This window comes from Platichthys flesus, chromosome 10, assembly GCF_949316205.1.
Source record: "Platichthys flesus chromosome 10, fPlaFle2.1, whole genome shotgun sequence".
NCBI classification, from domain to species: domain Eukaryota; kingdom Metazoa; phylum Chordata; class Actinopteri; order Pleuronectiformes; family Pleuronectidae; genus Platichthys; species Platichthys flesus.
The window spans coordinates 4,005,392-4,031,606 of record NC_084954.1 but is presented as its reverse complement, the minus strand read 5'-3'; the positions used below and the strand labels follow the sequence as shown (position 1 = coordinate 4,031,606).

General features: G+C 45.1%; 2 protein-coding genes across 2 annotated transcripts; both read right to left on the bottom strand.

Moving 5' to 3' along the window:
- Positions 1-126: 126 nt before the first annotated feature.
- On the bottom strand, positions 127-9,509 carry fbln5 (fibulin 5). The gene is made up of 11 exons (XM_062397990.1): positions 9,204-9,509; positions 8,941-8,995; positions 8,643-8,691; positions 8,202-8,480; positions 4,237-4,359; positions 3,591-3,707; positions 3,362-3,478; positions 3,042-3,164; positions 2,449-2,575; positions 2,130-2,325; positions 127-783 (listed from the first exon to the last, which is right to left on the bottom strand). Exons 1-11 carry the CDS (start codon positions 9,245-9,247, stop codon positions 622-624), a joined length of 1,392 nt encoding a protein of 463 aa, XP_062253974.1. The 5' UTR covers positions 9,248-9,509; the 3' UTR covers positions 127-621.
- A 308-nt stretch (positions 9,510-9,817) lies between these two features.
- On the bottom strand, positions 9,818-25,897 carry trip11 (thyroid hormone receptor interactor 11). Its single transcript, XM_062397190.1, has 21 exons — positions 25,323-25,897; positions 23,030-23,106; positions 22,685-22,795; positions 22,296-22,592; positions 21,938-22,006; positions 21,665-21,830; positions 21,191-21,514; positions 21,008-21,048; positions 20,815-20,913; positions 20,332-20,535; positions 17,119-20,163; positions 16,874-17,014; positions 16,553-16,734; positions 16,123-16,286; positions 15,859-15,962; positions 15,412-15,511; positions 14,039-14,120; positions 13,481-13,595; positions 12,163-12,285; positions 11,430-11,574; positions 9,818-11,305 (listed from the first exon to the last, which is right to left on the bottom strand). The coding sequence occupies exons 1-21, from the start codon at positions 25,459-25,461 to the stop codon at positions 11,094-11,096; spliced, it is 5,940 nt and encodes a 1,979-aa protein (XP_062253174.1). The 5' UTR covers positions 25,462-25,897; the 3' UTR covers positions 9,818-11,093.
- Between the last annotated feature and the right edge of the window lie 318 nt (positions 25,898-26,215).

Sequence of the window (26,215 nt, the reverse complement as noted above, 5' to 3'; positions counted from 1 at the left end):
CTCCAGATTTGGTTTAGTGTCTCTAAACTGTGATTTGATTTAAATGGATCCAACAGGCTTTGAGAGCCTCAGCGTTAGAATCCCAGAACTGAATGGATCAGTAAGAGTTCAGGTTCCTGCTCAAGCTCGAATCCTTTTCTGTGGTAAAGACATTTATTGAACTTAAAGACACGGTGATCAATAATTCAGCTTATGACTGATTGTTACATCATTTCAAATACAACCGCTCCGAATGCACAGTTACACTTCTGCCCGTCACGACAGCTCCAGAACATTCACAGCTCATCTGAAGGGATGGAGATTCACAGACAAGTGGGGGGGGGGATACACTGGGATTCAGGTTTAAAAATTGGTCAACATAAATATCCATCTGTGTTGAAAGAACACATCACAGCTATAAAAGATCAGTGTCCATTAAACCAGGGTGACTGGGGACTGGAGCACAGGGAGGCGTTCCCATCAGCTCACTCTTTACCGGACGCGTCTTTATTGACAGGATGAGGATGACTTAACGTTTAAAAGGGAAAAACTAAAAAAAAGTGATGAGCTGTCTCAAACACCAGAGCATGACATCCCAGCTGCAGTGGGGCAACAACAGGATTCTCTGGGGGGGGTTCCCACTCAGAACGGGTGCTGCGACACGAATATCGTCAGGCGTATGATGGAGCTGCCTCGGAAGTTGATGACATTGTTGACGGTGACCATCTCCAGGTCCAGCACCAGCTCCTTGGGGCCCTTGATGGGCCGGGACAGGACCAGGGTGGCGCTCACGTTGCTGGTTTGCTGCGATATGAAGAAGAAGAAGAAAAGAGACGTGAGAGGGACGTGAGGGATGAAGAGGAGGAAGCAGGGAAATTACACGACTCTATACTGATCTTTTTATTTATTCCCTGTGTTTGTATTGAACTAATTTGAGATACACACATGATGGACGCCACCTACTGGCTGAACCCTGCACAGTCACTGAGCTCAGTGTATAACTGAGTGCAGTGTTTTCACAGCCTGTTGATTTGTCAAAGTAGGAAAAACACAGTTCTTATGAATAACATGACATAACTGTGTTTTCCTACTTTCAAAATGTCCTCTCTGAAAAATGGGTAAAGGGACAGAAACTAATGACACGAGAGCAGAATAATTCATGTTTCATTTTCAGAATCACATCCTCAACAAGGTACTCATTCTGTACAGGAGTTTTATAACCTCAATCTAGATGTTTATTTAATATACGTCAGGTCACAGGTCAGACGTTACGTGATGAACATGGGTTGACAGATGAATTGATGTTGTGCCTCTTGATGAATAATAACTGTGTGTGTTTGGGTATAAATCACTTCAGTGACAGTTTAAACAACGAAACATCTTGTATTTGCTGACATCTGGTGGTTTGACTGGTGAATGTTGTTAACAACAGAGCACAGGTCTGACCACAGGTCAGCCGGAGAGGGACAGAACAGAGTAGTTTCTGATTCACCACAGAATTGTGAAAGTGTTTTTGAAGTGGTTGCATCATAGTTGTCGTTATTCTGATGAAACTTGGGGACCAATAACCTTTAAATCTAAGTGCAATGATCATATGAAACTATTTATGACGTTGTAAAAAAACTTCTTTTCTAATAAAGACTCACAGCTCTGATGTTTCTGCAGGTTCAGGGTTAACCCTAACCCTCGACAATCAAACACCACAGCAGTTTTTCTTTCCTTTAGTGTCTGTATGTGGCGCTGTTTCTTTTGTCTGTGAATTCACTGTAGCAGAGGTTTCTCCTTTTTTATTGTAAACTAACTGTAGCTACTTTCTGCTGGTTAACACATGAAAGCCTAAAACATTTCACATTAACTTCCCCTATTTATGCATTATTAAATAAATAGTTTATAACACACAATTATGTGTTTTATGCAGATATAAGGGTATTAAATAGTGTATTAACTCTTTGTGAGCCATTAAAAAAGGAAGTATTTTATCTTATTACACATGTTCATCATTGATTTACAGAGCTGCCTCCACATATGCTCATTTGATTCCTGTGACGTGTTCATTTCTTATTTCCACGCGTTCAGCATGAAGTCATATTACTGTATCTCGGTTGTTCTCCTTTAGATCTACAGGTCAGTGGCTCGTCCATCGTACTCACCCTCATGTAGAACTCTCGTCCGTCATTGCCCGACTTGATCTGGAAGATGTAGAAGGCGCCCGGGTAGCGGGTGGTGGCCTGCATCTGGAAGATGTCTGCAGGCACACTGCGCCCCGACGACAAGTCCATGTGTCGGTACAGAACGGTGAAGGGCTTGTCCCTGCAGGCAGGGTTCTCAGCTGAGCACATGCACTGACTGCACAGGAGGACACACAGGGGGGGGGGGGATGTCAGGGCTCCAGCTACAGATCATCAACGGGTTGACTTTGTATTCAGTTTGTGACAGAGTTATTGGGGGGGGGGGGGGGGGGGCACTCACTTGTCACTAACTTCGACGTAAGGAGAGTGACACTGTAGAGGGTCCAGGCATGTGTAGCCTCCCTGGAAATTGAAACATACTTGTGCTGTTGTACAGGTGTTGTTACCAGTGTCACATTCATTGATATCTTCAAAATCAAGCACACAACAGTCAGGGTCAGTTAAAACATCATCATCATCATCATCATCATCATCATCATCATCATCATCATCAGAGAAACAACAAAACAGTGCGTGACAATGAGACAGAATATCATAATAATTACATTTGTTTTAAACATTATGCGATATAAATACTGATCAGGACCGAGGTTACACACATATAAAACCAGTTTAACTAGATTTTTACTTTATTATTCTGCATTTATTGTTTATTTAGTGTTATACTGGATTAAAGTAAAAAAAAGGATTAAATCAAGGTGTATAAAAACATGATATGCAACAAAGCAATTCTCAGCAGCTTCAATCAGACATACAGATTATTTGTCCTGTGTGATGCAGCATTTTAACTGTCGCTGTTCAAATGACAACACAAAGGAATACACCTTCAGTTCATGTCTCTGTACAGTCAGGACCGTGTCATTGTCCTCCTACCTTCACAGCTCCTGCCGTCCTCAAACACAAAGTACCCGGGCGGACAGATGCAGGAGAAGGAGCCGGGGGTGTTCACACATCTGTGCTGACACAGAAACTCAGAGAAGCTGCACTCATCCAAGTCTGCAGGGGAAACAAATAACAGTCTCACATCCAAACTGAGCTGGAGCAGTCTCCGTAGGTTATTCAAATCTGTATATCGATATCTTTCACTTGCTTAATACTCACATACACAGACTATTATCAAACTTTAGGAAACAAATCTCCCGACAGATTGCACAGAAGTCACGTAACGGCCGTTTAAATGCGGCTCTGCTCACCGATGCAAGAAGTTCCATCAGCCGCCAGCTCGAATCCCTCGTCACAGTTACACATGAAGGAGCCGTAGGTGTTGAAGCAGCCGTGAGTGCACGGCTCGTCTTCACACTCGTCCACATCTGGAGAGAAGCAAGGAGGGAACTTAACACGACACTGGAGCAGATGCAGAGTGTGCGTGTGCATGTGCGTGTGTGAGTATGTGTGTGTCTGTGTGTGTGTGAGTGTGTGTACCTTGGCAGGTCCTGCTGTCTGGGTTGAGGTTGAAGCCGGGGTTACAGGAGCAGGAGTACGACCCCGGGACGTTGGCACACAGCTGCTGGCAGTAACCATATCGACATTCATCAATATCTGGTCAAAGAAAAGAAAAAACACAAACTTGTTACGATCAACAAAGTATGTGTGTTTTAATTCATACAAATAACGATCCATACTACTTTAGTTTTACCATCTTGACCATTTATTCATCTGAAAGCCTGATGAGCTGCATTACCACTCAACGCCAGAGGAGGGCGCTGTTCCAAAAGGCTTTTGTCAACAAAGATGAGAACCGTGTTAAATCACATTATTATTTATAGTATTAAGAAATGAAGAGAGTAGAAACCTGCTTGATTACTGCCAGCAAAGGGGGGGGTGTTATGATATCTCTTTCTTTAAAGACAACTACAAGGACTAAATTCACATTGTCTATGTTTTTTTACATTCCATATTTTGACAAACACCATAGCTTTTCAGCAAAAAGGCTTTTTGCAAACAAGTGCGTGATTATCAACAAACCAGGTGGATTAAGTTCCTCGAGCTCGAGTCCTTCAGGACGATTTCTATATCAGATAATAGACCTCACCTGTGAACCAGCTGTGAGTGTGATCTGCTCACTCACCCTGACACTGTCCACCGATGAGCCAGTATCCCTCGGTGCAGGAGCAGGTGTAGCCCCCGGCCGTGTTGATGCACACCTGGGTGGGGTTACAGTGATGAGAGTTGGTCTCACATTCGTCAATGTCTGCAACAGAGGAAGAGGAGGAAGAGGAGTTAGTGGTTCATCCTCTTTCATGATAAAAAGATTCCTGAGTGGGAATCAACAGGCAGGTCAGAAGAGTTAAAGGTTACACATGTGATATTCATTGCCACTAGATGTCGCACTAACACCAGCATCTTGCCCAGTGATAGTGGTCCTGAAACACACAACCAGTTACCCTGCATACAAACAACAAGAACAACAAGAACAACATCTTTGTGAACGCAGGTGAACCCTGCATTCGTTGTGTTTGTGCAGCTTGTTGCAAACAGTGGCTTGGTGCAGGTTGTATACTGGTGCACGGCATTTATAAACAAACCTTTTTAAATCACCGTAGCATACACCCATCTTTTCTACATAGCCTCTGATGTGCATCATTCAGTGAGCACAGTCCTTAAGATGCAGAAATAAAGTGACAATGTGCAAATGCTATGGGTCCATTTTTGGAGAGAGGAGTTTTACAAAAGACAAACTTTTATATTCCTGAGCTTCATTCTAAACGAGTCACTTTGTATTCTGTTGCCTTGCTCAGATGCACATCCGCCAGACTAGACTTTATTTCCTAATGGCTCGGGGGGGTTTCACAGACAAACGTAGAGTCAAAGGTTTTGTTTCTCCAACGCTCAGGTTTTCACCGCCCTGTATCTGAAAGCCTCTTAACACAACACTTAACACCTCGACTATCACTTTACTGCTGTTTTCTCACAGGATCAGAGATTTCTCAGATTACCCTCTGAATTCCTTCCTCTGGAGCGGCTCACATTCTCCATCATAAGAGCTGCATTTCCTTTTGAGGATATGACAGATAGAACATTCCAGCCTCTGCTCACGGTTCACAGACCATGAAGTCACAGATCTCTAGAAAAACCGGCGGGGGGAAGTGGGTGGGGGCCCTGCTCTTTGTTTGGTCAGGCAGCGACGAGGAGCGATAGCGTCTGTCGGTGGGTCTGTTGCCCTTTGTGCCAACTTGGACCCCTCGCCCTTCGGGGGGGGGGGGGGGGGGGGGGGGGTGCCCAGAGCGTTCGGCCACCGGCCAACAGCTACAGAGGCCCTGGCACCTGCCTGCCGTTAGGGCCCTCGCCTGCACCCCATGTGTAGCCCGGTCTCCAGTGAACACACACAAAGTGCAGTGTGTCGGCTCAGCTCCTTATATAGAGCTTTTCATGAGCTGCCCACGAGCGGCAGAGAAGACCTGACAGATTGTGGAAGGTCGGTCAGAAGTATGAAACCCAGTTGAGATGCTTGAGCACAAACTGATTCGATCTAATCTCCAGTGAGACGAGAGGTAAATTCCTCATCTCCTCTCAAACTACATAGAAAAGCAGAACAAACCCCGAGTGGGACGAGAAGCAGATGAGAACTGCACAATGACAGATATGTTTGCTGTTTATCAAAATGGTTTCATGAGCCCACGAGGTTGGAAACTTGTTCTCGAGCCACAGACGAGCATGAAATCCCTCAATTTGAGGAAAAACATGAAAATACCCCCGACTGGAGTTATGAGCGGAAATGAATATCACGCTCCCATGGGAACTAAAACAAAAAAAAGATGATGTGAAGTCCAGAGGCTGAATTGGATTTTTTTTTGTGTAAATAGATCTCCAACTTAAAGGGTTAGCTCACACAAATTACATATTTAATATTAAATTGCTCTGTGAAGCATTAAATGCTGACATTTGCTAAACGCTACCATGTTGATGTTAATCTAGATTAATAATCACTGTCTTAGTTTAGCATGTTAGCATGTTAGCATGTTATCATGATAGAATCAGCACCAAACACAAAGTGCAGCTGAGGCTGAGTGACTTTTCATCCTGCAACATCAACAGGGCAGAAATGTAACTTTGCAGGATGAAAAGTTAAGAGATGACCAAAGTTATGGTAATGTCTCCTCAGCAGGGGGCACGAAAATATGACACATATTTATATTTCAGTCTGGATTAAAGTGAGAGATGCACTGATGCACTGATATCACCTCCCTGGAGCCACACCACATGTGTAGAGCGACAGAAAACTCCACAGTTACTTCACAAACAAGGTCTCCCATCAACTGTTTATACAGATGACGACATGATGACTCCACAGAAGTGAAGCCACAGGGTCTTGATGCCCCATTGTCCATGTTAGTGGTTGGGACATGGACCAAACTTAAAACATTCAAAGTGCCCGTCACTTTCTCTAATTTTAGGTTTAGTTCTTATAACTCATCAAACATCCTGATTGACAGCTGAGACTGGCTCGTGATTGGTCGAGCACGTTCATCGATGGGACCTTGACACCACGGCTCCGCCCCCTGATCACGACTGCAGACGGATGCAGCCGAATCCCTGCAGCCTCATGGTTGTTGAGTTATAATTTAAAACTTCACACTCTAAGGGGTCATTTCTTATATATTGTTTTTACCCAGACTGATGCCATTACTGACTGTTGGGGCACTTACTTGAAGACAAAGCCATGTTTGTTACAGGCTCAGACAGGAAGTCACAGTCTGTGTAGTTTCTGCCCGTTAGCTGCATCAATCAACAACAGCCCATTACATCACCACCCACCCGGCGTTCAGCCAGTGGAGGGGCTTGTTACCATCGGCCCCCACAGAGCCATGCCTGTTCTCGGGCACAGAGTTGGCTCCACATGACCTCATGTTTGGCATCCTGATGGTGCAGTTGACTCAAACAAGGTTGTGAGCCGATTCCCTGACAGGCCTCTCCCCTGCTGAGAGGAACAGTCCGTATTTGTGCATGACCTAAACTCCACGAGAAAACTGCATGTGTACATTTTCCATTCATCACAGGTCTGATTCATCCAGAGTGACAGAAAAAAACACCTCAAATGGACGACAGGGCCCGTTTTCACCAGCTCGTCCCTGCTCGACACACGGGGGCTGTTATGTGAAGATGTATTTAACACAGCTGGGGGGGGGGGGGGGGGGGGCATCAGAGATTAAGAATGATCTGACAGCTGGAGTCTCTTGTGGCTGTGACGTGCAACAGAATCCTTCAGAAAGCACAGATTCCCTCCCTGAGAGGAGTTGGAGCTCCGGCTGGACGACGGCACACAAGCTGAAACCCGGAGCCTCGAGATAATTTGTCCCTGTGAACCGATGGATTCGTGCATTTCCCTGGAGTTAAATCACCGTCTCTGTGGACTTGCACAGGATTTCTGACCTCTTGTGCCTTTTCACTGTAACGTCAGGTGGTGGCTTCACAACTTCACAACAGAGACGAGAAGGCGCAAACAGCTGCAGCAGAGGATTCACACGCTGCACTTTCAACCATTACAAGCAGCTGCACTTTGAATGTATTCAGAATGATTTTGAAGATAAATCTGAGAGAGTTTTTATCCATGGCTGCAGACAGGCTAGAGGTTAAAGCAAATGACAAGGGTACAAGTAATAATACAGGTTTCTTATACAAGTTATACATTTACTACATTTCAGAAGTAAAACATGATTATTTCCTTCATTAAGAAGTTGAGTCACTTCCCAGATGAAAGTTTTACATTAAAAACATTCGTCCAGTCGGGGATCATTCTGCTTGATGATGCTAACAGTTGCATCAATGTCTCAACTTTTGGTTTCAGATGGTTTCATTTCAATGTTTTTGCAGCCGGACCAAGTAAAGTTATGTTCTTCAGAAGAAAAGACAAAGAATCACAACTATTCTTCTCTCAGATGTTTGTTTTCCTTCTTTCCCGCCTCATCAATCATCTCAGGAGCTCACTAATTGATCCATGACCCTTTGGAAAGGACACAAACCCTCTGGAACCTCCTTGTTAAACTACTGCTCAGGGCATTTAATACTACATTTCAGGGTTTGTATTGGACTCACCGTTACAGGTGCCATCCTCTGCAGGAGTATATCCCAGGAGGCACTGAGCCGTGCTCCCCACTCTGGGGTAGCTGGGCTCCACGGACCTGGGAGCCGGGAGGAAGGTGTCTGGGAATCCCTGCGACGTGTCCGGGTAAGCGGGCTCCGGCAGCACCGGGGTCTCTGGTCTGTAGGGCTGGTTGTACAGGGTCCTCGGGATGCACAGGTAGCCTCCGTTCTGGTTCACACAGCGCATGTCGCCTCGGCAAGCATCTGGCAGGGTACGGCACTCGTCCACATCTGGAGGACAAGGCGATGCACTGATAAGGACATTCCTGCATCCAGAACTTCTGGGGCCGTCTTATTCCTTCACTTTTCTCTATTCAGACTTATTCAAGTTCACATTTTACTGATTTTCTCCAGATTATTTATAAACTTTTCAGTAGCAGTCATGTAACTCACCTACACACTGTCTCGCCCTGCGGTCATATGCAAACCCTTCTGTGCAGGCCTGTGGAGAGATAGTCCAGAGTTATATATTAGTAATTCATGTATTTAAGTCATCTGGAGCTCTTACAATAGAAGTAGTCATGCAATATGATTCATTATGAATGCAAAATATTAAAAAGCACGATCAACCCTCTTTAAAAATCATCTTTTCATCAGTTTTTCCTCATTAAAGCTTCATGCCCCTGACCTCGGTCGACAAGAACGAAACACTGGGAAAACGTGACCCAGATGAGGGAAGGTGTTGTGTTACCTGTCCGTGTCCAGGCTGGATACAGAGCAGAACACACACCAGCGCTGCCAACATCCTGCAGAGAGAGAGAGAGAGAGAGAGAGAGAGAGAGAGAGAGAGAGAGAGAGAGAGAGAGAGAGAGAGAGAGAGAGAGAGAGAGACAAGCATGCTTTCAAACTGAGGAAAAACCAGGAGCTTCTTCCATCTCATTCAGATACACACATCAAAAAACTGATTTACGCACAGACACGCATCGGTTAGAGGAAAGGATGAAGCTCCCTCACCTTGCAGAAGAGCAGGACCTGAGGCTGCGGATTTCAAAAAGCATGGTTAGTGTTGAGCTCTCGGAGGATTCAGAAGGAGCCGTAAATTCTGCCTACACCTCCTCTCCTCTCCTCTCCTCTCCTCTCCAGCAGGGCGCTCACCACCTCCTCCAACTACGCGTCTTTACGCACGGGCCGACACCAGGTTTTCATTAAGTCTGCTCGAGCTGAGGCTTCGGTGAAGAATGGCTTCTCTCACAGGGATCTGCTCCGGTCCTGTCGGCTCTACAGATTATTTAGCTATGCAAATTGGCGGGCCACCCCCTGCACCCGCTTCCACAACAGCTGGATTCAATCACGCAGAGACAGCCCCCCCCCCCCCCACCAGCCAGAGACAGTGGCCCCACACTCACTTCTACAGGCGGCTGCTCCCGAGCTGTTGGGGGCATAAAACAAACAGACACATTCACAGTGTCTGTTTTCCAAAGACACAAACAGCCCCCCTACCCACCCCCCATAACTGTGAACATCTGGAGCGACCAACGCGAGAGATGCACGCGGTATAGTAGCCGCAACATCTGGTTCGCGTGAAGGCGCGTTGCAAGAGAGAAATGACAAAAACCCAACAGCAGGAAGAAGGGTCAGCAAAACTTTTTATTTGATTTGAAGTTCCAAATGAATCCTAATGGTTTCCGACCTCAGCCAGAGATCATCCCAGTTCAAGTTTCCTCTGACACCTCCGGGTTCCAGGTCGGAGAACATTCCTTTACAGTCAAGGATTTAAAGTTTATACATTGTTATCAATCTGGAAAAAGAAACCCCGGCAGCATTCCTTCTGCAGGCCGACTGAAGTCTATACAAAAATGCAGAACGACTCACCTTAAAGTTGGCCAGACTCTGAGCAGGTAAAACGTTTCAAATGTGCAGTGTTTTTTTAGTTTTTTTTTTTTTTTACATTTAGTAAATATATATATATATATTTATATCAATCATTTACAATCCCGATTTTACAACTTTCTAATTAGCAAAAAGAAATGCAGGCACTTTACTCCCAGAACATTCCTGGTGCCTATAAATAGGAAAAAAGCGCCACCCATTTACATATATATAACTATATAATAGTACTGCACTTAAACTCAAGCGCAGTCTCAAGCTCTGATCAACCACAGGCAGCAGTTACAGCCATAATGACAACTCTTGTTGCATATCACAGTCTGACTGTCTGGAGAAGACAAGATTTAGCAACACAAAAAAAATGTCTCTATGGTTTAAACATATGCACTGAACCACATAAATCTCTGCACAGGCGGCTGCCAGAGAGATTGTAGGAAAGTTCTGGATCAGTTCACTGCATTGCTGAAAAAAAAAAATACTCAAAAGAAACAACAAAAAAAGAAGTTAAAGGATGAGGAGACATGAAAGTTTTGTACCTCCTGCAAACAAAGGTGATGAGTAAACTCACATGAATGGAACTGCACAACGTGAGCTGACAAGGTCACTTGTGTTCAGAACCGGAGCGATGGATAAAAAACTTAAAAAGGACAGTTTCTGTGGAATTAGAAACTCACTCTGAATGACCCACAGATTTAAAAAGCTCTCATCACGCAGCATGATCGCAGGACGAGTCCCGTCTGTGATCATTTCCAAACGTGTGGGTCAGCACCTTCGCAGTAATGTAGAATAAAGGAAATACGTATAAACTGATGTGTTCAGGGAAATGGTTGCATAGAACAATCCTACTACACCAGAACAGAATGAACACCCTCCCCCCCAAAACGGAATATTAAACCTTTATGATCTGATCATTTATTTTTTGCAGGAAATAAAAAGGAGCAGATATTAGTGTAGTAGTGGACCTGCTCAAATATTCCAGAGTCTGTGTTTGTGTAAAACGTCTCGTTAATGGAACGATCACTGCTTCAACAAGTCTTTGAGCGCAGCTCCGGAACTGGACTCAGAGACCGGCACGGGTGTGAAGGAGGGCAGGGCGTCAGAGATGGGCTTCATCAGCAGGTGGCCTCCCGGGCCGCCGGAGCTGGCCCCGGCGAGCAGAGGCACCGCCGCCGAGCGGGGGGCCAGGAAAGGATTGGACTCTCCGGGCCGCTTGCTGGCTGCTGCAGCTCCTGAGGGGAGAGAGGGGGGGAGTTTAAATAAGGTTTGAGGATGTAACAACTCACGTCCAGCATGATTAGGAACATGTGAGAAACAAACATCCTGGCGGTGGGTTTCCCCAGAAGAGTCGTTTACCTGCGACGTTGCTGGAAGCAGCAGCGCCGGTTCTTCTCGAAGGCGGAGCACTCAGACTCTTCATGTCGTGGGCCGAGAGCTTTGCTGCCGGCAGCGAGGGAGTCGACTCCATCTCCAGGAACTTCACGAACATTTCTGAGAAGGACTGAAAGAAACAGGAGAAACTGAGCAAATATCCTCTGGACTCCAGAGTGAAGAGGGAGTTTCACAATAACATCCGGCTAAGAAATCTGTGTCCTGCTCAAGGAAACTTCAGCAGAGCACAACCCTCCGAGGTGAAGAAAGAACTTTCTGAAAAGGTTTTCATTTTCTTCACTCTTTTGCTGCAAAGGTTGAGGGGACCCATGAGGTAGAGAGGGTTGTCCGCTAACCAGAAGGTCGCTGGTTCGATCCCCAGATCCTCCACAGATACTAAACCCCAAACTGCCTCTGACAACTCTGGCGGCAGGCCACACATCCATTTACCAAAGTTTAAATCAAGCTTTGTTCATATGTTACAACAATAAATGACTGAGTAATTTTTCCTGTAGCTTCAGGAATCTTGGTTTATATTTGGTTACTCGCTGATGCCAGTGGAAGTGTAATCACTGTATATTAAACCTCACAAAGCAGAACTAAATATATCATACATGTGTACTCCTCTGTGTTCAACAGTTATGATCAGAATAAAGTATATAAAATACAAACTGTGTCCCTGTGGTAAAAGGACTTCCTGTCTGTAGGTGCTTCGTACCGAGTTGAGTCCTTGCGCCCCGGTGGGCCTGTTGGGGGTGTTGGGGACACTTTGAGCTCCTCTGCTTCCCATCCAGCTCGACACCCATCCAGTGACACCGTGTCGTCCGTCATCCTCCAACATCTGCACGGACAAAGATTAGAAGTAAAGGAAGTGTGGACAAAAGGTCCAGGAATTTTTCACAGGAAGAAAAATGCTCCAAAACATCTGGGACTACAAATGTCTGATGATAAAATCAACGGCAGAAGTTATTTATACTAACTTGGCCAAGACAAATGTGTGGTTTGATCTCAGACTCGTTTTCTGAAGCGGTCACATTATTCCAGTTTTAATTACTCTTGGTTTCCACCACTCTCTGGAAAATTATTGTGTGGACCCGCTCGGTCGTTCAACTCTTCTACCGGCTGTTCTGCGTCTCTGCCGACGGCCCAAACTCCAACAAGAAGCTTGTGGCTTTATAATTCACCGTCAGTCATACTCCCTACTCATCAGCCTCAACGGCCTGACAGGACTCAGCTGGAGGGAGGGAGGGAGGGAGGGATCCCAGCTCTGGATTAATATGCAGCAGAGTGGGAGTGCAGAGTCGCTCCCCAGAGGACCATTCTGAAACTATGGCTGATTTTGTGGGACACTTGGCTGCTGCTAACGAGAGTTGAGTGGAAAATTCAAATAGCATCAACAGGAGATGAGGGCTAGTTGAGTGATCTCCAACACGATTAGAAAAAAAGGCTCTTGTGTGGCGTTGTAAGCGCATTTGCCTCTAACACTGTATCTGTTTTCCTTTAAGAGTGTTGGGTAAGTTACTCTGGAATCGCTGGACGGAGTCCCACAGGGCTCGTGCCAGAAGATCTGCGTAAGAAAATGTTTTCTCTTTCAGGGCCGAAGCGCTGAGAGGATATTCAGAGGCTGCTGGAGTTAAAAGTAATTGTCATACAACGGGTTTTCTAGTTGACGGCTTTGGACGGACGTGTTCAAATAATCAGGCAATTCATGCTCTGTCTTAAAGTCAGAGGATGACAAGAACGGTCTCAAGTGTCATGTCAGATTTAATCTTTACTCTAAAAATAACAATATTTCCCATGAAAACTTGATTCAGACCAGTAGCTGGTATATTTAGTTTTAGACAGTGTCAGGTTTGGAGTTTTCCCACGTTCCCATTCAGTCTTAATGCAAAAAGATAAATTTCTCCACCACTTGTACTTCTTCTTTAGTTAGTATATTGAACATTCAACAACAAAAGGCAGAGATTGAATTTGGACAGATTCATTAGTCTGGTAATATGTCACATAGACAAAACCTGAGAAAAGAAATCTCTCACCTTCTCAACGTCTTCTCGGCTCAGTCCCAGAACACTTCCCATGAGCCTCAGCACGTCGGCACGCTTGGTTTTCGGTGTGTGGAAGTATCCCAAGTACAGGTTTCTCATTAGGACTCTGGAGACAGAACAACATGGATATGAAGCATTGAAGTAACAGGATGTGGTCTCAGTCGTTTCTTTTACAGCTGTATCAATCGTCAATAAATAAAAAATTTAACAAAACGCCTCAGACTTATTTCTAGTGAGTCCAGCAGTTGAGAGAAGTTACTTCAGGACAAGAGGATTTGTCTGGCTTGTGTGAAAACTGTCCCGTCTCCAAAATGTCAAACTTTCACGAGCCAAGAAACCGTCGTGTTTTAAGCTTTATAGCGATGATTTATTTAAAAAGGAGTTGTGTAGCTAAAAGATGCAGGAACGATAACTCAGGTGTCAACGCTGTGATGATGACAGATGAGTGCACGCAACACTGCAATGAAAACCACATTGGCGTTTAATCAGAACCTCATTTCACTGAATAAACACAGAGCGTGACTTGATCCAAACAGAAAGTGAACATACTTATCGATCTTCCCCTCTGTGGTGTTCAGAAGGCTCATCACTTTTCTCTGCGCCTCCTCCAACATCTCCTGCCTCACTTCCACTGCAACAGACACACACACACGAATATATAAACATATCAATCAACTTCATTTATATGAGGCTTTTCTTTACAATATTGGCCACAAAAGAGATACAGCTGTAAAATTGATTAAAACGAAACAAAAGCAAATTGAAAATCGACAAAAACTTTCAGAAAGAGAAAGAATATGCAGTTTCCTCCAATATGGAAAAAAAGGAACGACAAACTGATTAAAAACTTTTTATGCAGATGGTTAATGTTATCACTCAAACATTTTAATAAAAAATCTGAATGTCCAAAAAAAATTGACAAAATAAAAACATGTAATTTCCAGCCTTCTGTTGAGAAATATTTAAAATTTGACAAAAAACTGAAGAAAACTGAATATTTTCCTAAGAGGATTCTAGAAATCTTGGAAACAGCAGTAAGTAAGTACATGTTTTTAAAAGACCAACATTTATAAGATTATTTACTTTCCTGAATATCTGATTTTTAATGTTAAAAGGGGAGAAACGATATCAGCTTCTTGTTGGTAAATCTGTGGTTCAGCACATTCTCACAGTTAATCAACTATTTATGGACCAGATGTACATTCTCCATATGTGACTGAGTGATAATAAAGCAAATATACAGTAGAGACTCACATGAGGTGTAGTCTGAGAATGTGATGTGAGCTAATGTTCATGTCTGAGACTGATAAGAGCTAAATCTGCTGAGTGTGACACAAAAAAATAATACAGGAGATTATCAGTGAAGGTTGAGAATAGAAATACGACCCCTGGGGAAAAGGAACAAAAACATGTTCATGAGCTGCCGAGCCTCAGAAAGTCAACAAAGGACTACAGATGCTTCACCTCAGATAAAAAAATATGCAGAGCAGAGCTGTGGGCCAACTTTTATTTAAAGTCTAAAGTTAAAAAGCAAACATTCCCATTCAACATTTTAAGTGAAAATCAAACCTGTGTCAGATTAAGATTAAGATGCATTTATTCGTCCCAAACACATGCACAGACATGCAAAGGCACACTAATGCAGGTAGGGACATTTAACCTCTGCTTTTGACCCATCTGGTGCAGGACACACAGAGCAGTGAGCAACCATGTACGGCGCTCGGGGAGCAGATGTTGGGGGAGTAAGGTGCCTTGCTCAGGGGCACTAGATAGGCTAGGGAGACTCTTAGATCTTTGGACAGATCAATCCAGGTTAGTCTTTTGTTGTCTCTCCGTGGAGTCGAACCAGAGACCTTTTCTGCCCATAGTCCAAGTTTCTGCCACTAGACCACCGCCTCTCAGATGTGAGGAGGTTTGCTCACCTTGATTTTTCAGCTCTTCAATCTGCTCCTCCTGCAGATCGAGCTGGTCGGTGAGACGAGACGCTGAATCCAGAGCAGAGGTGGCCTCGTCCAGGTTGATCTGTCAGAGAACACAGAGCTGTTAATATATCAAGAAACGTGAAGGAATAGGGACAAGTTTTCACCCCAAGGCTGCGCTGGTGACAGCAAATGATGGATATGAATAAAGTGAATGTAAATGTTTTCATCAGCATTTGTTTTATTGTCTGTTAGTTTGCAGCAGTTCACAAACACTAAACTTAATGGAAAGATGCATTATGTTTTTTGACAATTTTCACCAATATCCCAGATAGTACTTAATGGATCTTGATGAAAGAAGAAATCCTGCATATCTGATCTAGTGTGGTTAAGTTGAATTGAAGCTGTGGACCTATGCACTCTACTAGGAGCTGGTGGATTTCCGTTTACCTGTAGAGCCGATGCTTGGTCTTCAAGACTCAGAGCCTTTTTCTTCCACTCCTCCTTCTCCCTCTTGAGCTTTTCCAGTTCTGCTGAGTACATGGCTTTCTCCTCTGAGAGAGGAAAGAGAGAATAAAACTGATATTACAATTATGGAGTTTCATTGTCAGAATACAAACACTAAAGGGAATCATCTACAAGAACTTCTATGAAACTGCTGGATTCTCCAAGTGAACCTGGAAAGAATAAGAAAGTTGAAGCCTGGCGTCTCACCTTGTTGGAATTGCTCTAGCACCATCTGCAGGTTGGACAGTGACACTGCATACTGGTTGATCTGATCCTGGGAGGTTCTGAGTTGTGCGAGCGCATCGTCCCTCTGCTTCACCGCTCCGCTCAGCTGCTCCTGCAGAGACTCCACCTGCATGCTCGCCTGTTGGCTGGAGACGATGACAAGCACAGGAGGAACAACATTAGCAATTAAACTGTCGTGGAAACTTTGAAGTCAGAGGAAGATAATCCAAATTCACTGTTTGTTATGGAACTCTGTCCCCTTTTCTCTATCGGAGTATTTCTAGGGCTTGATTTGTAGGTTGAGTTAAGAAGCTCAGTCTTGTGATGTGGCCAATGAAACTCAGGTAAATGGAAAATGTTGTATTTCAGCATCATATCTAAGAGACACACTGCCGTTGTTGTTTGTGCTAACCTGGCGTTCTCCACTGCACTTGAGGAGGTGGCGAGCATGGCCACCCTCTTGCGTAGCTCCGACTCCCTGTCCCCTGCAGCGAGCGCTTCCCTCGTGTACGAGTCCTCGATCTCCAACAGGTGGTTCCGCAGCCTTTCCAGCTCCAAGTTGAGACGCTGTTCTTTGTCCCTCACATGCTGAAGCTGTGAAGAAAACGGAACCAGTGTCACATGTGGAGGTCTAAGAGAAATTTGGTTTAGGGCAATTAAAAGAACAGCACCACATAAGAGCTGTTCTCCCACAGATGCAATGCCTCCAGTTAAATGCTATATGCTCTCGTACCTCAGTCTGTACTGCAGTCGTCTCCATTTGTTTCTGCTTGAGTGCCATCATCACCCGGTCCCTCTCCTGCTGGAAGGCCACAGCTTTCTCCTGCATGGACTTCAGTTCGTTCAGGAGCTGATTCAGCTCACCGGACTTACCCTGTGGAAAATCACAATCAGAGTGGGAGATGTCAGTTATATTTTTATTTCATTTTTTCCATTTTCTTTATTATTGTAAAAATCGATGTTTTGTTGCCAACTGACCTGCTCCTTGTCCTTGAGCATCCTCTCCACAGTTGCAGATTTCTTGCTCAATGCAGTCAGTTCAAACTCCTTCTCCCTGAGGAGGAGGGAGAACTGCATGTTGGTTTCCTGCAGCGCTCTGAACTCCGACTCCTTCTCCCGGGAGCGTGCAGCCACGAGCTCGTTCTCCTCCTTCAGCTTCTTCACGTCCAGCTCCAGAATGAGAGCCCGCTCTTTCAGGTTGGTCACGGCCTGTTTCAGCACCTCGTTGTCGTTCTCGCGGTTACGTAGCGACTCGCTGACCTGAACCAGTTGGTCGCTTTTGGTTTTGATGAGCAGGTCTTTCTCCCTCACTGATCTCTGCTGAGCATCCAGCCTCTCCCGGATCTGTCGCATCTCCACGGCCTGACTCATCTGCTCGTTCTCCGAGGCAGATGCCGAGTTGGAGAGCCTGTTGTTGTTCTCCTGAAGAGTCCTGATGGTGATTTCCTTCTCGGCCACATGTCCACGCAATCGCCTAAGTTCTTCCTGCAGTTGGTCATTGTTTACAGGTGAATCCGTCTGGTGGACGGGAGCGTCGACTGTGAGAGAGGATCCACTGGACTGAGCAACAACAACTTCAGGGCACTGAGCCACACTGTCGAGTTTACCCAACAGGACATCTTTGGTGGAGCTGAGCTGGGTGATGGTCTGCTGGACCTGTGCAAGTTCCTGACTCAGATCTCCCAGCCTCCTCTCCTTATGCTCGTAGCTCTGGATCATCCGAGCATAGTCCACGGACAGCTTGGAGCTGCAGTCGCTGTCGGCAGACACCTGACCCTGCAGTCCGATCAGCTCCTCGTGCAGCTGGGCCGACTCGTGCTGCATGTTCTTGACCGTCGTAATCACCTGCTGCTTCCACTCCTCCATCTTCTTCACCTGCTGCTTCAGCGTGTCCCTCTCATGCAGCAGCTCCTCAAACTGGTTGCTGCTGACTCCTCCCGAGCCGGCACCAGACTCTCCTCCTGAGGTCTGCAGGACCGTCACCAGGGTTTGGCACTTCTGAGTCAACGCATCAATCTCGATGTCCTTCTCCCTGATGATGCGGGACAGGTTCTGGATGGTCTCCTTGAACATCTCATGGCTTCCTGAGGGGTCGCTCATATTGGAGAGGTGCTGATTCTCCTGCTGAAGCTTCAAAAGAGCTGCTTCCTTAACTGCCATCATATCCATGAAACGATGATAGTCTGAGCGAAGCTGGCTGTTCTCTCTGGCCTTCTCATTCAGCACAGCCAGCACTTGCTCTCTCTCCACAGCGTAGGCCTGCAGCTGCTGCTGAAGGTACAAGACATCCTGGTTGTGTCCGCCGCCTCCGACCATGCTGAGTCTAGCATGAAGCGCCTGAATCTCAAGATCCTTCTGCAGGATCATCTGGGAGAGTTTACCCACTTCATCACGAGACACCATCAGCTGATCCAGCTGTTTGGTCAACGAGAGATTCTTCTCGTTCAGCTGGCAGATCTCAGTCTCTTTCTCCTTGATGCCTCTCACCAGTTTCTCTATTTCTACCTTGGACAGGTCGTGCTTCTCATTGCCGTTCTCCTGATTTAGGGTCTGGGTCTTCTCCTCCTCCAGGATGACGTCTCCCTGCACAGGTGGAGAGTCAGCACGACCCTGACCCCCACTGAGCCGATCTACAGTCTGCTGGAGGCGAGCTATGTCCTCATCTCTGGCGCGTATAAGTCTGTCATAGTTCAGAGTGGTCTGCTGGTTGCGAGCATGAGCCTGCTCCAGTTCACCTTGTTGACCCTGCAGGGACTGCTGTGCCAGGAGGAGTGCGGCCTGTTGCTCCTCCATGGTTCTCCTCAGAGCCTGGACCTCCTCTTCCAGGCCGTTCCTGGAGGACTTGAGCTGGCTGATCTCCGTCTCCAGCTCTGTGATAATGTCCAGGGTCCTGGGTTCACCCAGAGGTTGAGGTCTGCTCTGCTGATCTCTAAAGCGATCAATCTCTTCTTTCAAATGGCTGTTCTCCTCCTTCATAACCCCCAGCTGTCTATCCTTCTCCTCTAGCGCCTGTCTGAGGGCGTCAGCGTCTTTGGTCGCCACTGAGATACTGTTTTCCATCTCCATCTGTATATCCGCAGCGTTTTGTTTTAAAGTGTCCATAAAAATGTCCTTCTCTTGCAGCAGATCCGTCAGCTGCTTCTGCCCTGAAACTGTGATCGAGAGCATCTCGTTGGTGTCTCTGTGATCAGATGCCAACTGCTCTATGTCTCTCCTCAGTTGTCCTATCTCCATGTCTTTCTCCTGGTTGAGTTTGATGGCGCGTTCATGCTCCATCTGCAAAGCTGAGGCATCCATGGAGCGAGCTTGAGTCAACTCCTCAACCGTCTGCTGGTACTGTCTGGCCTGGTCATTCAGTGCCATCTCAGTCTGCCTCAAATCACCATCCAGCTGATTCTTCTCCAGCTTCAAGGCTTCGATACGAGTTTCCTTCTCTCGAATCGTCCTGGTCAGAGCAGCCTGGCTCTCCTTCATCTGCTTGGTTAGTTTTTCTACTTTACCCAGAGCCTGCTCACTCTCCGCCTTCAACTTCCTGTTCTCCATCTTCAACTCATAGTCTGCGGACTTCAGGTTATCCTGAGAGGTCCTCATCTCGTCCAGTTCTCTTCTGAGGGCTGACAGCTCCTTCTCTTTCCCTGGTAGCTCCTCTTCAGTTCCCTGTTCTGCAGTTCCTCTCCCCCCTGCCTGATGCAGCTCCGCTTTAGCAGCAGAATACAGGTCCTCTTTCTCCTGCAAACTTTTCTTCATCTCTGTGATTTCTCTCCGTGCCTCTCTGCTCTGCTCCTGCGCATGTCCCAGTTTGTCTTTCAGCTCCTTCACCGTCTGTTCCAGCTGCTGTTTATCCATATGCATATCGTTGAGGGTGAAAGCGCTCTGGCTCGTTCTCTCCTTCTGGGTCTCCACCTCCTGTTCCAGGGTCCTTTTCTGGTCTTTGGTTGTGTTGAGCTCGGCCGTCAGTCTCGTCAGTTCTGCATCGGCCTCCTTCAGCTGTCCGGAGAGCTGCTCCTTCACAGAGATCATATGCTAGAGAGAAATAGAAACAGAACCCAAAGTCAATAAACGGGTACAATTTCCACATTGATGTCCAGAGGCTATAAATAAATGTTAATAAATGATTATATATTGTTTGGAATGCTCGAATCAAATACAAAATAATGTCAGTGATTTTAAAACCAAGCAGATTATTCAGACCTGTGTTGCCTCCTGGTTCTGCTGGTCTAGTTCTTCCAGCTCAGCCATCAGAGTGTCTCGTTCCTCCTCAGTGGCTCTCAGGGCCTTTTCTCTTCTCTCCAGCTCAACTTTCAGATCCGCCAGTGACTCTGATTCTCCAGAATCAGTTACGTTATTGTCGCCTATTTGTTCCTCTGAGACTTTGAGTCTTTCTTGCAGATTGAGCTGTAACAAAATTAAGAAGAACCTCAGAATTTGACATCATCAAACAGACATCTTGACTATACTTTTCATTTCCATATTATCAACATCATTGTATTACAACACTGCAAAAAGCAACAAATCAATGACATTTCTGCTTCACAAAAAAACTTCATGCATACTAATGTCTTTTAAAAAGCTGTTTAAGTTGTATGGTACAGATTTACTTTGAAACTAAGTACATAAAGACATTCTGTGCATTTAACTACAGTAAAATAAAATGTCTGCATCAGATAAACAAACCTTTTCGTGTTCGAGGATTTCCTTTTCTTGTCTCAACAGCCCAATGATGGTGTTCAGTTCCAATATGTCTGCATGCTCAACTTCTTCCTTTGGTTCAGCCTGAATTAAAACGAGCATCAAATGTTTAACAAGCCATTAAACCAGGAACAAATACACTAAAATATAATATAAAACTATTTAAATTCACCCTTACGTCAGACAGGTTTTTCAGTCTCTCGATTTCTTTTTCTGCCGCTGTAAAGTAGAAGTTTTAGTTAATAACTAGCCCGATAATGGAGTAAAACAACTGTAAAAGGTAAATTACAATCTTTGAGGTTAGCATATCAAAAACATCACATTTAAAAGATCATAATGAATCAAAACAAGGACAGTTTACCTGTGAGGTTTTGTTTCAGCACTTGGATCTCCTGGTCAAGCTGGGCTTTCTGCAGAGTCTTCCCCTCCTGCTCTTGAACTCGTGTCTGCAGCTCGGTGACAGACGCCTGCAGCCGCGTGTAGTTCTCCAGCAGCCCGGCGTTTTCCTCCTGGACTTCATCCTTCTCCAGCTGCAGCGAGGCCTGTTTCCCCTGAGCCTCCTCCAGGCTGGCAGACAGCTCAGCCAGATGCTTCTCCCGCTGCTCTGCCGCCTCCTGCAGGGACTGTATGGTTTTCTGGAGCTCAGGCAGCTTGGAGGTGTCTGACGAGGAACTGGTTTGACCACCTGGAGAGAAGGAAGAGACTTTACTTTGGGTGTTGTACCTGAGCAGCAACACAGCGCTGTACTCTAAGGGAGGCACAGCAAACACCTATGTATCGTTGCGAATAAAATCTACAATAGAAATACAATAACAAATGTCAAAGTGAGGCTAACCACTCTGAATCTGTTCCTCCAGCTCCTCTATCCTCTCCTCGTACTCTGCAAGCTCCTCCCTGTGTCTTCGAGCGATGTCGGCCATCTTCTGCCGCTGGGCGTCCTGCAGCGCTGCCAGTTCGTGCTGGTGTTCGTCCACCTCACGACCCATCTCCTCTCGCAGCTCCTGTCCCCGAAGAAGACATCAAGGTTGGTGTCTCAGAATTTCACATTTACAATCTACTTTAAAACATGATCTATTTTATATTATTTATGAGAAGACTTAATATTTACCTGTATAGTTCTTTGAAATTTGTGAGTCTCACCCTGGTCGCCATTGCCAGATCCTGCAGTTGTGGATGCCTGAAATAAAAATGTAGTAGGTATGAAAAAATACCTCTGGCAAAGTTCAGTTTACTTTACTGTCATTTCTTACAATTCTCTACATTTTGTTATCTCTCATTCTGTAGCATGTGCACATCCGGTGTCTAAAACTACTACAAATCTTACATTCAACCAAAGAAGTGCAGATGTAAGACAAATACATTTGGAAGTCTGTAATAAGTAATAAGTTCTACAAATTCTATTCCTCAACATAAACTATCAAAGACCACCTGTTCTGCTAAAATCAACAAAAATAAATCATTCCTACCTGGGACATTCTCCTCCAGTGAGACACCTCTGCCTCCAGACGCGTGACCTCTGTCGACAGGCGGCTGATCTCCTGCTGCGACCAGATGTGATCACTGAGATCCAGCTCATCGCCATGATAACCCTGCTGGGACTCTGAGGGCCGTGATAGGTAAGAAGAAGACGAGGTGGTGCCGGAGGAAGAGGTGGCGACCGGCAGCACCGCGGGGAAGATGGAGGCCGACTGGGCTGACCGCTGAAGCCTCTGGACTTCTTCCTGAAGACCACTCTGCCGGGCTTTCAGGTGACTGATATCCACCTGGTGGGATCAAATGTACATTAGCACAATTTCATACATGAACCGAACAGAAATGTGATATAAAAGCTTGAACTATAAACAGAACTACGAACGTCTTTCTGCTGCAGGAGGGTTCTGTATTCTGCAGACTGTCGTTTGTTCTGGATCTCTGAAGCCTCCAGCTTCTCCTCCAGCTCTGCATGCAGCGCCCGTAATCTGTCATGCTGCAGCAAACACAGAGAAACAAGGAAGGAAACATATGCAAATGTAAACATTAATTTCTTCTCATGTGCAGGATGGTCAGACATTGTTTTCATGGTCGACAGCATTACTTTCCATTATTGACTCACGGTCGTGGTTTTCTGGGACTAATCTCTTGTTAATGTTATTAGTTAAACGTGTTGTTGATGGTGGGAAAGAGCTAGAGTTGTACTGTGAGCGGGAACAAAGAATCTAACCTCAGATTTCTGTGAGGTAAACGAAGCCTCGACTTCAGCCAACCTGGAATTGGACACGTGCAGTTCTGTGGCAGCATCTGTAGTTACAGGGAACAAATAGAATTGTAAACATCACTGACAGAAATCAAGACATGAGGATATTTTATCCAGGAGTGAAAACATGCAGCAGGAATGAAATGACAGAAAATCTGTAAACATGGTTAATATTTCCCCATGAACACAGAACATGTGCAGAAAGATCGGGATCATTTTGTATGATAATTTAAAAACAAGAAAAGCCATTCTGGTTTTCCACCAATGGCAAATTCAAGAGATAATAACAGACTCATTCTCACACACACACACACACACACACACACACACACACACACACACACACACACACACACACACACACACACACACACACACACACACACACACACACACACACACACACACACACACACACACACACACACACACACACACACACACACACACACACACACACACACACACACACACACACACACACACACACACACACACACACACACAAAGAGAGAGATCTGGTTAGCTGTCTCACATGACAAACAAACATGCACAGCTGAGCAGGCTAAGATTTCCAGCGAGCTTGTCTGAGCTACTTGATCTTAACAGCTGAACGAGGCTCAGTCGAACACATAACATTCATCACAACACAAACTGAACTGTGGCCTTCCCGTTAATACATATAAGTTGAAGTCTTCTCTTCAGAGTGAACTTACAAGATTGGGTTTAAACCCCCAATGACCCCTCAGGAGCAAACAGCCTTTAAACTTAAAGAATCAATAATATAATGCGATTAAAATTCATTCCGTGGTCTTATCATGCAGCCCTGTGCTTCACAGCCGGTCCTGTGGTCCCACACAGAGATAAGAATGAAGTTTTGACTGGAGCTGTGAGTTGGAGATCTGTGGCCAAAGTTCTCTTTGCTTTATCACTTATCGTCTGTTTGCTGTTTTCTAAACACTTGAATCAAAGTGGTGAGAGGAAACCAGGAATCACGAATACAATCCTGATGTCAGACCTGATCATGAGCCGCTCTCTCTCTCTCTCTCTCTTTTAGAACTGGAATAAACTGTTTCCTGCAGCTCGACTGATGATGAATGAAAGAGTGGAGGATTTTTAAAAGGTTCTCTTGTCTGTTGACAGGAGGAGGAACTGTACCTCTGGTTTCTGCCTAAATTCAAGTTTCTCTTCTTTTTGGTGGAGTGGCTACTTTAGTGATGACATCTGCTTTTCATGCAATCTGAAAATCTAAGTGGAATTTTCAGGATCAACCAGTGGAAAGATTTTAAAGGCAGATTCTATGGCAAATAAGTGCAGCACATACGGAACAGTTTCACAAATTCTGTCCATGACATCATAACATAATATTAACAGTTTTCTCATTGTGAAGAGTGAGCATTTATTTATCAATTTGCTTCTCACAGTGGCAGCTCCATCTAAGTTTACTGAAATACAAATACTCTTGTTTGAAGAAGAAAAAGCTTAGTTTTATAATCAAACAGCTAATGAACATGTTTATACAATATAACACAACTGTATAATTAGGATTAAACCAAGAGTCTGGTTTACTAAATGATGATGTAGATAAAAAACATGAAGTCGAACTAGGGCCTGGGCGAAGAATTTAAAACCACAACCTCCAAGCAGAAGCAAAAATCTGTATCTATACCTAAAAGTTATTAATAATTAAACATTGATTGTGATAATTATTGACATCAAGTTGACTGATGTAAAAATGTATATCACTGTCACCAGTCAGACAATATTTACAGTATATATGATTCTGTGACTGTTCATAACAAAAGTTTCATTGTGAAGAGTTAGGAATATTTTCGTAAGAACCCTTACATTGACTCTCTTTGTTTATATTCCTTTATTTCATTAATAGCAAAACAACAACAACTTCTTCATGATTACTTATTGATTTGAATGTTCTACCTTAGAAAAGAAGAGTTTAAAACCAAAACATTCCCTCATATCAGTCTTAAACCTTAGAGGAAGTAATGATGTGACACTTATTGTGTTAAATATCTTATAATATGAACAGTTTCATCTAAATAACATGTTTGGAACTCTAGATTTTCACCATTATTATGAAGAATCGTTATCTGCCCTTCATGGTGACAGCTGTTTTCTCAAGTCTTGGTTTTAATACTTGACACAAACTGAATTATTGAGGAGCAAACATCAAATATGTTTATATAATAACACACAGGAAAGTATTTATTAGTCAAATGAGCCATCAGCAGCACCGACTCACCTCCGACCTCCTCCACTCCCTCCAGCAGCATGTCCTTGGTAAAGGTTGATATCTGGCCGGTGAGGGACGTCAGGCTCCCGCTGACCTGACCCAGCGACTGGCCGAGGCCGGAGCCCAGTCCCCCCAGCCAGGACGACATCCTCCGGAGGGTTCAGGGACAATACACCCAGAGAACTCAGCAGCAGGCCGAGCAGGGCGAGGCGGAGTTAGCCTAGCTTGGACCGGGCAGCTCGGGTCATGGAGCTCCGCTGTGATCGCGGACCTCCACAGACACCGGGGACTTTGAATTTCACCACCGGGGGGAAAAGAACCGAGCGTGTCCGAGCTGAGAGCCGCTCACTGAGCTGCGAGCGGCCGGCTAACAGCAGCTGAGCCCGGAGGAACCCGTCCGGTTGAGCGGCTTCAGCGACATCTTCACCCCCGGGTCACGCAGCTCGAACCTCGGCTGAAGGTGTTTGGGTCGAAGCCCGGTTTCCTGTTTTCAGCGGGTTTTTTAACGAAGAGGAGCAACGCGACGTCCACAAAGTGCCACCTCGACTGCAGCCATTACCATCTCCACTGTCAGGCTGTCAGCTGTGACGTGGACCGCGCCCGGTGCATTGTGGGATGCTGGAGGACCAACAACATCACGGGGCGTTCAGGAGCCCGAGCTGGGAGTCAGGAACATTCTAAACCCACCGTTGTATTAGTAATTATAATAATAATAATGATAATGATAATGATAATGATAATGATAATAATGATAATAATAATCGTATCGTTGTTGCTGTTATTATTATTACTGTTGGTATTATCTGTAATGAGTGTTGAATCCATAGGATCATGAATACAATTGTAAACACCTTTTAAATATTTTATTTTACACTTTAATACACACACACACACACACAAAC